We start from the raw sequence: 9,910 nt of genomic DNA, 5'->3' as shown, positions 1-9,910 counted from the left end.
AGACAGAGCGGGGTGAGCTGGGGCCGGGCCGGCGGGGACGGGGCTGAGGGGCGGCAGGCGGGGGTGAGCCGCGGAAATCGGGGTCTCCTGTCACCGGCGGGGCTCGGGGCTGCGCCCTGTCAGTCCCCGGGGGGCTCGGACCGGGTCTCCGGTCACCGGTGGGGGGTGGCCGGGGGCCCGCCCTCTGTCACCGCGGTGCTCGGAGCGGGGTCAGCGCTGTCCCCCGGGGGGACTCGGTCCCGGCTCTGCTGTCACCGGGGTAACTCGACAAGGAGCTGAGCTTTGTCACCGCGGGAGGCTCGGTCCGGGCTCTGAGCCGCTGTCAGTGCCCAGGGGGCTCGGGGCGCCCAGCCCGGGGTCTCCGGTCACCGCGAGGGGATCCGGTCCGGGGTCTTCGCTCTGTCACCGGGGGTTCGGTCTGTGTGCTCCCCCTCTGAAAAACCCCGTGCCCGACGTGTGTACCCGAACACAAACAGGGCACATACATTCCCAGCTTATCCTTCTGTGTATGGATTCAATGGCAGCTCCTCCAGAAGCACAGGGGAAAAGCCTCTGCCCTCCGCCCCCCTTGGGCAGCACCCCCATAAGAGCGGGGACTGTGCTCACCCAGCCGCAGGACCTGTCCCTTTGGAGATCCTTATGGTCATTATGGAATTACTCTGGAATTCCAGCCATCCTGATGCCTGTGCGAGGTGGAGTTGACAGCAGTGGTAGTCAGGCAGGTAGTGATTGCACTGCAAAAATCATTCAGCTTTTTGGGGTTTTTTTGGCTGAAAAATAGGAAGAACATCCTGGCTGATGTCTCGAAGGATTAAAAAAATGCTAGAATTGAGCATACCTGGAATAAAGAGGGGAAAACAGCGTTATCTGTTTTCCCTTTATGTAGCCTTAATGATCTGGCCCAGTTTATTCCTGTTTCTAAGAAAAAATTGCTTCCAGGAAAAGCCCTTTTATCTTCAGTTTTGTTCTGCAGCGGGGTTATTGGTTGTTGGGGTGAGCAGAGTGATTTATTTATATTGGAAATGTGTTTCTCTCTAACACTCACATTGCTGGTAGTTTCATGAATGAATAAGTGGCAGGATTACAAAGGAGGCACATTCTTTAAAAAATTATAGAAATATGGCCAGATTTCATTATTAAACCTCGTGGAAGCTGTGTAGAGACATGTTTTCCATGGGTGTATCCTACATATTTCAGTAAATCATGATTTCTGGCGAGGATAATATGTTCTAGAGAAATGATTCGGAGCTGAACTGCTTATCAGATGAGTGGGAAGACCAAGCTATTCCTGCTGCAAGCCGCTGCCTGGGATGGAGACAAATGCCTGTCAAATGTGTTTATTTTCCTTAATCACTTTAATTTTCAGAGTCTCCGATAGAAACTGCACTTAAAGTGTTTTGCGGTACAAAAGCCATTTTACATTCGCTTCTATGGAACAACGAATTTCCTTGTCTGCAGGTGCTGCCTTGCTGGGATCACTCTTTGAGGAAAAATGGGGGGAGGTTTTTCAGGGGGAGGCTTTTCAGGGGTGGTCACTTATCCAGGGCACTGCAGGCTCTGTGGCTTTGCCCGGAGTGACAGGCACCAAATGTGAAGTTAAGAGTTTAAATCCGGTTGGGAACTGGGGCTGCCTTGATTATTAGGTGTGAGTGGCTGCGAGCCGGGAATTGCTGCTCTCCCCTCGGTTTCTGGGTGGAGCACGGAGTGTTGGTCATGGACCATAAAGCTTTCACTGATTTAGTGCTGGGGAGGCTGCTGAGCTTCGCCTGCATCTCTCCTGCCACGCTTAATGAGCAGAGCTTCATTAAGGCAGGAGATGGGAGCAGCCCTCACCTCTGGCACCTGCTGCCAGCTCAGTTCCACCTCCTGGGAGTGAATAAAATATCCCCCGTGTTGGGGTTAGCTGGGCATGGCCCCCCTTCCTCCTACAGTTCTGGGGATAAATCAGAGGTATTTCCAAGGAATAAATATTTAGGTTGCAAATGGTGCCTTTAGAAAGTCTTTTTCTTTTGTGTGTATGTGTGATAATTGCTTTAATTTGCTGTAAAGGCCTCTGGAGTCAAGCTTAGGTATTTTTAGATGGTGCCATAAATCAAAGCAAAGCCAGAACTGAATAAAAATAATTTAAGACAAAGGAATTGAGATTTATTGTTATCCTTACTAGGTTGGGAAGGTCAGGTTTTAAAATGTGGTCTTGTGGCCAAAATCTAATTGGGTGAAATTAATGAAAGCAGCTTGTGACCAGTGAGATTTTGTTTTAACTTTTATATAAGTTATGAAAGAAAAAGTACTCCAGTTTATTGCAGCTTGCTCTTCTCTCTCAAGATTTTATCAGCTCTACAAAATCAACTTCCACAACAATTCCAAAATTGATTCATTGTTCTTTGTGAGCCTTCTTTTGTTGTTTAATTAGAGGAACAATACAGCAACGCTTCGGGTGCTTGGGCAGAAAACTTTCCAAATACTTCCTGCACCAGGAGGGTTGTGCAGCATGGGAGCACCAGAGGGGTGGTGGGACCTCCATCCTGGGAGCTTTTCAGGACATGGCCAGGCTCCCCTGAGCCCGCACTGGCAGCAATCCCACTCCAAGTGGGAGGCTGGGCTGGAGACCCCCCACCATCTGCTCCTTCTTTACACAGAAAGGGAAGCAGCTTGATGAAAAGAACTGTTGGGCTAGAGGCAAGGATCCAGCAGTTTAGGACAGAAGTATTTGGTTAAAGCAGTTCAGTGTTCAAGTATTTATTGAATAAATGGAAAAAAAAAAGGCTGTCTACATGTATGGTATTGGGTTATTGATTAGACATATGGTGAGGCTGTCGCTGTCTTATCACAGCTGTGGGTTGCAGCCTAGCCCTGGCTAGGGGGGAATATTGTTATCCCTCCAAACAGCACCTGGATATTGGTTTTAGTCTGGGTTTGAAGTCTCAGGGTAGAGGTATCAGCTCCTGAAAGAAAAAGCACTTTGTCTGCAGACAAGAGAGAGGAACCTCTGAAGAAGGGAGCACAAAACCAACAGCAAAAGCCACCCAGCTCTCTGCCTGTCCTCAGGGACTGTAGTGTGACAGTGCTGGGTACCAGCCGAGTCCTGTGGCCCCAAGTGAACTCTGCTCATCCCCCCATGTGTTTTATCTTTGCTGTTTCCTTAGGGGAAAGGGTTTCCACCATAAGGGTTTTGTCAAATCTGCCATCATTGGAGATGCCTGAGGTGCCCCTTTTGCAGGCAGAACACTCATTATTTCTCCCAAAAAGAGCTCAGACCTGATGTGTGTGAGCTGCACAGTGCTGGACTCCTCCATTTAACCTTCCCCTCTAGGGAAAAGTACACTCTGTGTTCCTTCTCTTTTATCCTTGCCCTCCTGTGCTGCTCTCCCAGCAGCGCTCGGCGTTAATGGAGGTCTGTGGCATTTCCCTGGGATGCTGCAGTGAAAGGAAGAGCTGCCTTAGATGGATGGCCCCAAGTGATAATAGAGCACTGAATGCCTCCCCTGCCCTTTATGCCTTTCTCTTCCTGACACTTTAATTATTTTTGCTCCCCATTTTATTGGTGGGGCTGCGAATCACTGATCCAGAAGGGTGTGAAGGTGTGATCCCTCACTGTGATGCCAAACAGTGGGATTTGGGAGGCAGCTCTCCCATAGCTTATAACACATGGCCAGGTTCAAACCTGGCTTTAGAAGGAAGACATCCCTTTTTTCTTCATTTGTTCCCTGCTCTTTTCACAGCTCTGGTGCTCTGTCTGATGAGCAGTTGCTGCTCTGACGTGGCAGCAGCGGCGCCTGGGCTCCAGCAGCCCTTCAAACCCCAGGGAAGCAGCTCTGGCTAATGGTGCGTGGCTCTGCAGCATCACGTGCTGCTTCCCCAGCTTCTCTTGCAGGGTTCAGGTACCACTAATGATTCATGACAGCAGAAAGGTACAAAGGGGAAGGTGGCTTTACAGCTCAATACAACAGCAGCGCAGAAATTCCATAAAAACCAAGCTTCTCTCAGTTGGAAGGCTGAAGTTAGGAGATAACAGGCACTTCTGGGCTTTGTATGTTTTGCAGTTTTTAATTAAAAGCCCAAAATCCGCATGTTCTTATTCCTTATATGGGCTGAATGAGCAGAATGAGATAATTGAAGGTTTCAAAAGCAATTACAAACTGTCATATCCTAATTTTTAAGTACTTGACTTTGCAACCTCAGTGATATCTCTCTCTCCAATTAAAAATCCCATATATAGACAATTAACGTGTTTTACTACAGGATGAATCTAAAAACTTTTTGTCTTCAGTGACTTCAGGCTATCACCAGGGTAAATGAAATTGCTTTTTTCCCCTCTTTTTTTTGAATACTGGAGAAAAATCAGTGCTTCACTCTAGGTATTGCTGGATGAAAAATATCAAGGTTCCAAAAGCAATCAATGAATCAATTCTGGTCTAAATAAAGATGTTTCGAGTTTCATATGCACATGTTTCCTTTCTCCTGTCTTCATTGTGTCTCGCCATGCTTTTACTGAAAAGCAATTTGCAAAACCCTGAGAGAAGAAAAATAAATCTCTGGTTTAATCTTTGATTTGTAATTGCTGAAATATGGACCCTTTCCTGTGAATTCTCTTGGTACCAGTGAGGTGATATTCATCTTCATTGCTCTTATGCCATCTTTCTTCCCAGCACATTCCCAATATTGAACCTATCCTACCTTCCCTCTACATTTCTTCATCTCCTCCCTTCCCCTGCCTTTTTCCTTTCCCCCACAGCTCTCAGGTCTGCGGGTTTTAAATAAGGAATGCAATGTGAAAAATTCCTGGGTGAAAGTTCCATCTGGGATGCATTTGGCCCACAGATTGCATGAGAGCCTTTTGGCAAGGCTGTCTTGTTCTTTTACTGAAAGCAGAGGCTCCAACTCAGCCTGCCTGTGCAGAGCAGCCCCGGGGGACTGCAGAGAGGTTGTGTCATGCTGGCTAATCCTGATGATGAGAATGGATTGAATGGAGAGAGGAAGTGGATGCCCTTTTCTTTTCCTGCTTAGTATTTACCATGTCAATTAGTTGTAAAAAAAAAGTCCAAAACCCCAAAAAAACCACAGAAAAATCCACAGCTGAAAAAAAAGCCCCGGTGCAACAGAGGAGCTGTGCATGGTTTTGGTGCAGAAGCATCACAGAATCATAGAATATCCTGATTATGATAAGTGGTGGGAAATATTTCTACATCCTGCCATGCCTCAGGGGGTACAGCATCCATACCATATTGCTATCTATGTATCTTGAAAAAAATCCTGCTCCACTTTCAACTGAGTAATCAAAAGAGGATTTTTTTCATCTTTTTTTCAAAGTGCAGCAGTCAAAAGGAAACATCTTATCTATTTGAGAATTCAATATAACTTTGGAAACAAAAGAAAATGAAATCAGCAACCGTAGGTCTCAAAGCAACACTGATTTTAATAATGTAAACTTCCTTCTCTAATGAGTAATAAGCAGTTCCATCTTTCACAGCCTTTTAAAATTGCTTTTAGTAAGGGGCTGGATTGTTTTAATCCTTTTCAGTATGTAAAGCCCCAGATATTTCAATCCCTTAGGGCCTCAGTATTTCCTAGCTCCCTTCCTTTGAAAAGGCAGAGGAAAACAGCTTTCAGAAAACTGACAGCATCTGTGACTGATAAAATTTAGGTTTGTTTTTTTTTTTTTTGTTTTTTATCCTGAAAGTGACCCAAAAGTGTCAGTTAAGAAAAAGATCTCTGGCATCCCATCCTGTGGATTAGTAGCAAACAGGCATATCATCTAGGTACAGTAGCTCTTTGTACTCTGACCTACTTGTTTCTGTTCTGGTTTGTTCCTTCTTGAAAGGTTATTTGGAAGAGATGCAGGATTTGCTCCCTGAGCAGCTAAAGCAGTATCACCTGCCCCAGGAAGGGTTTCCTTCTGAAATGGGCCATGGCACAATGGGGCTGCCCACGCCTGAAACATTCTGCTCTGCATGCAAGAACATGCTGCATAATCAGAATGAAAACTCAACAAATATGTTGGGGTAGTTTTTTTCTGGAGGATGCTTTTCCCAAGGAAGGGTTAAGAGAGCTTTTTCTGGAATCTTGTATTTGTGGGGTGTGCTACTGAATTCACCTCAATCACATGATTTTTACGTGGCCAGCAATTAATTGTCACTGTTGTCCTGTACCCACCAGCCCTGCTGTTGCATTGTGTGTGTGCAGAGCAGCTAACTGAACTGTGTTTTCTTTTTCCTTAGATATTTCCAGAAAGTGCCTCGAGGAAGCTTCCTTATGTAGAAAAGCCCCACAAGAAACACAGTGTGTGCTTCCTGGCAGCTCGTGAAGCAAAGCTGTCACAATGGCAGAGAACAAGGACAGCAGTGCGAAAAACGCAGATGTGAGGCCCAAAAGCAGCCGGAGCAGGAGTGCGGACAGAAAGGATGGATACGTCTGGAGTGGGAAAAAGCTCTCCTGGTCCAAGAAAAGTGAGCATTGCCCTGATCCTGAAACAGCGAATGCTGCAGGAAGGTCAGGGACTAATTTAAGGAGCCAAGAGAGGAAGTACAGCTGCTCGTCCATCGAGCTGGATCTAGACAGGTCCTGTGGGCACAGGTTTTTGGGGCGCTCTCTCAAGCAGAAGCTGCAGGATGCTGTGGGTCAGTGCTTTCCCATAAAGAACTGCAGCAGCCGGCACGCCTCAGGACTGCCCTCCAAAAGGAAGATCCATATCAGTGAGCTGATGCTGGATAAGTGTCCTTTCCCTCCTCGCTCAGAGCTGGCTTTCCGCTGGCACTTGATCAAAAGGCACACGGCCCCTATAAGTCCAAAGGCAGAAGAATGGATAATTGCTGATTTATCCCAGCACGGGGAAAGGGAGGACCAGCTGCGAGACGAGGACGTTGCCAATGGGGGGATGGACTCTCCCTCCCAGTCCTGTGACTTCACTGACAGCAGCTCCTCTCGGGGGGACCCGAGGCCCGAGCTGGTGACAGGAAAGGTGGCAAGGAGCAGCAGAGATGAGAGCGACATGGACTCCGATGATGAAGTCATAACCCTGTGCACAAGCTCTCGGAAACGAAACAAGCCCAAGTGGGAAACGGATGACGAGCTGCTGCGGATGGAAACGCCCCCGAAATACCACACCCAGATTGACTATGTCCACTGCCTAGTGCCAGACCTCCTCCAGATCAATAACAACCCCTGCTACTGGGGAGTCATGGATAAATACGCCGCCGAGGCGCTGCTGGAAGGGAAGCCAGAGGGAACGTTCCTGTTGCGAGACTCTGCCCAGGAGGACTATTTGTTCTCCGTCAGCTTCCGCCGCTACAGCCGCTCCCTCCACGCCCGGATAGAGCAGTGGAATCACAACTTCAGCTTTGATGCCCATGATCCCTGTGTCTTCCATTCTCCTGACATCACGGGGCTCCTAGAACACTACAAAGATCCGAGCTCCTGTATGTTCTTTGAACCACTTTTATCCACTCCCCTGAACAGGACCTTTCCCTTCTCGCTCCAGCATATATGTAGAACGGTCATTTGCAACTGTACAACTTATGATGGTATCGATGCACTTCCCATTCCTCCCTCGGTGAAGCTGTATCTCAAGGAATATCATTATAAGTCAAAAGTTAGAGTGCTCAGGATTGATGTACCAGAGCAGCAAAGCTAGAAAATATTTTTGTGAAAGAAATTTTCTCCCAACAGACAATAGTATGTTCAATGTCTTTTCCTTCTAGGTTTTTTTTTAATAGCGACTTGATTATTTTTTTCTTTTTCTGAATATTATTTACCACCCAAACTAGTCTCTGTTTAAATGTACTTTTGAGTCTGCACAGCTCTCTTTTTTAGAAATTATATTCATTGTGGGCTTTTGGTACTGTCCCTAGGCTAGAGTTTTATGGAATTCCAGGTAGGCTTTCTGGTACTTCTATAGATGGATAGATGTTAGATCTAAAACCCCCTGAAAATCAGTTTTGAACTTGATCTGTCTTTTCTATTGTAGTTGACACGTGTTGCTGACATGATTGAAATAATGCACTGTTAACTAAAGATTGACTCATCTGTATTTTCTGCATTTCTTTTAAAATGAGTGCTCTAGCCTCTGTGTCTGTGTGTCTGTCTGTCCCTATCCACTGCAGTAAATTCGTCAGTCTATTTCTAACATTACTATTCCAAGCAAAATGAAGTTTGAAAGAGGATATGATCTTTCTATAAATATATCAGGGGACTAAATACCAGGGAGAGGAAAAACAATTCAAGTTAAGGACAACACTGAGTGCAGGAACAAACATGTATAAACTGGTCCTGGAAAGGTTTTGGTTGGAGAGGAGGAAGATTCATCGTCGTCAGAGCAGCAGGGTCCTGGAAGAGCTTTTCATTTTGTGTAATAGCAGGAAAAAGCAAACTGCTCATAAACTGGGATTTGATCAGTGTCTGGAAGAGATAATCATGTAGTTACTTATGATAGATGGGGCTTGGACTTGGGAACTCTGTTTCTGTGTTACTGTTGCATTATATGAATTACCCAGTTTTTGCTGTAGGAGCTGCCGCTGCTTAAATGATAAAGCACAAGGGTGGGAGGGTGGGAAGGAAGATATTTCCTTTAAAATCTGCATATTTAACCATCTGATTCTGCATGGTTGAGCCTGAGGTGATGGTGAATAACTTTCCTACTTTGTTAGTAGAGGGTTATTTTTTTTTAATAAGTGTAATTTAAAAAGAAAACAACTCTGCTGATTTTCTTGCAATGTGAAGCATTCGGCCGAATGGCTTCCTGCCAAATTCCATGTACGGGAAAACCCTGCATGGATAATGCTCCTAAAAGCATTACTTACATTGCATGGACAGGCAGATCTGCTGCTGAGCTGTTGGTGGAATCCCACGGGGCTCGGTGGATGTGGGTTCAGGCAGGAAGCTCCAGGCTGGCCTCGGGGTGCAGCTGCAGGTCTGATCCCCGTTCCTGCTTTATCTGCTCTCCCAAACTGGGCTCGGAACGCCTCTGCCAAAAGAATGTGAGATGGTGTAATTGTAACTCCAACAACCACATTGTTTCCTCTCCTTTGACTACAGGGAGCCTTTGTATCCTCTCAAAATGCTTTTGAAACTGAGCCCCAAGCCTGCTGAATTACAAATGTGTTGAATTTCATGCATGTGAAGGATCCTATCAAAAAATCAGCAATGACCTGTGGGTGAGGTTATCACTGAATGATGGGGTTGGAAGGGAGCTCTGGAGAGGAACTCATCCAAGCCCCTGCTCAAGCACAGGATCACATCCAGGTGGGTTCTGGACATCTCCAGAGTAGGAGACTCCACAACCTCTCTGCACAGCCTGTTCCAGGCCTCCATCACCTGCACAGTAAAGAGGTTTTTTCCTCATAATCAGATGGAACTTCCTGTGTTTCAGTTTGTGCCAGTTGCTCCTTGTCCTGTCTCAGGGCACCACTGGAAGGAGTCTGTTCCCATCCTCCTTTCACCTGCCCTTAAGGTATTTGTGTGGATTGACTGGTTCCCCTCTCTCTCAGCTGTCACTTCTCCAGAGCTGATGCCCAGCTCCCTCAGCCTTTCCTCACAGAAGAGATGCTCCAGTCCCCTCAGCACCTTCACAGCCACTGGCCCACTCCAGTAATTCCTTGCATTTCTTGTGCTGAGCAGCCCAGAACTGGACACAGCAGTCCCAGCTGAGCCCTCACCAGGGCTGAGGAGAGGGGCAGGGTCACCTGCTGGCCACACTGTCCCTCCTGCAGCCCAGGGTTCCATTGGCCTTCCTGGCCACAAGGACACAGTGCTGGCTCATCCCAGCTGCTTCTGCACAGCTCTGCTTCCAGCAGCTCAGCCCCAGCCTGCGCTGGTGCACGGGGTCATTGTTCCCCAGGGTAGGGGCACCCTGCTGGAGCTTCCCTGGGCTCCTCCCTGCCCGTCTCCCCAGCCTGCTCTGGGCCTGGCTGAGTGT

The 9,910-nt window shown here is 47.1% G+C and overlaps 1 protein-coding gene across 1 annotated transcript; it reads left to right on the top strand.

Moving 5' to 3' along the window:
* Positions 1-6,230: 6,230 nt before the first annotated feature.
* Positions 6,231-8,503, top strand: SOCS4 (suppressor of cytokine signaling 4). Its single transcript, XM_054286774.1, has one exon. It carries the CDS (start codon positions 6,320-6,322, stop codon positions 7,628-7,630), a length of 1,311 nt encoding a protein of 436 aa, XP_054142749.1. The 5' UTR covers positions 6,231-6,319; the 3' UTR covers positions 7,631-8,503.
* The last annotated feature ends 1,407 nt before the right edge of the window (positions 8,504-9,910 follow it).

Source organism: Melozone crissalis, unplaced genomic scaffold (genome assembly GCF_028551555.1).
Source record: "Melozone crissalis strain CALT ecotype California unplaced genomic scaffold, PUWL_Pcris_2 ptg000056l_1, whole genome shotgun sequence".
Taxonomy (NCBI): domain Eukaryota; kingdom Metazoa; phylum Chordata; class Aves; order Passeriformes; family Passerellidae; genus Melozone; species Melozone crissalis.
The sequence above is the reverse complement of the archived record's forward strand: the minus strand, read 5'-3'. Positions and strand labels throughout refer to the sequence as shown.

Excerpts from the sequence above, each read along its gene's own strand:
- SOCS4 (XM_054286774.1), top strand. The coding sequence starts at position 6,320 with ATGGCAGAGAACAAGGACAGCAGTGCGAAAAACGCAGATGTGAGGCCC.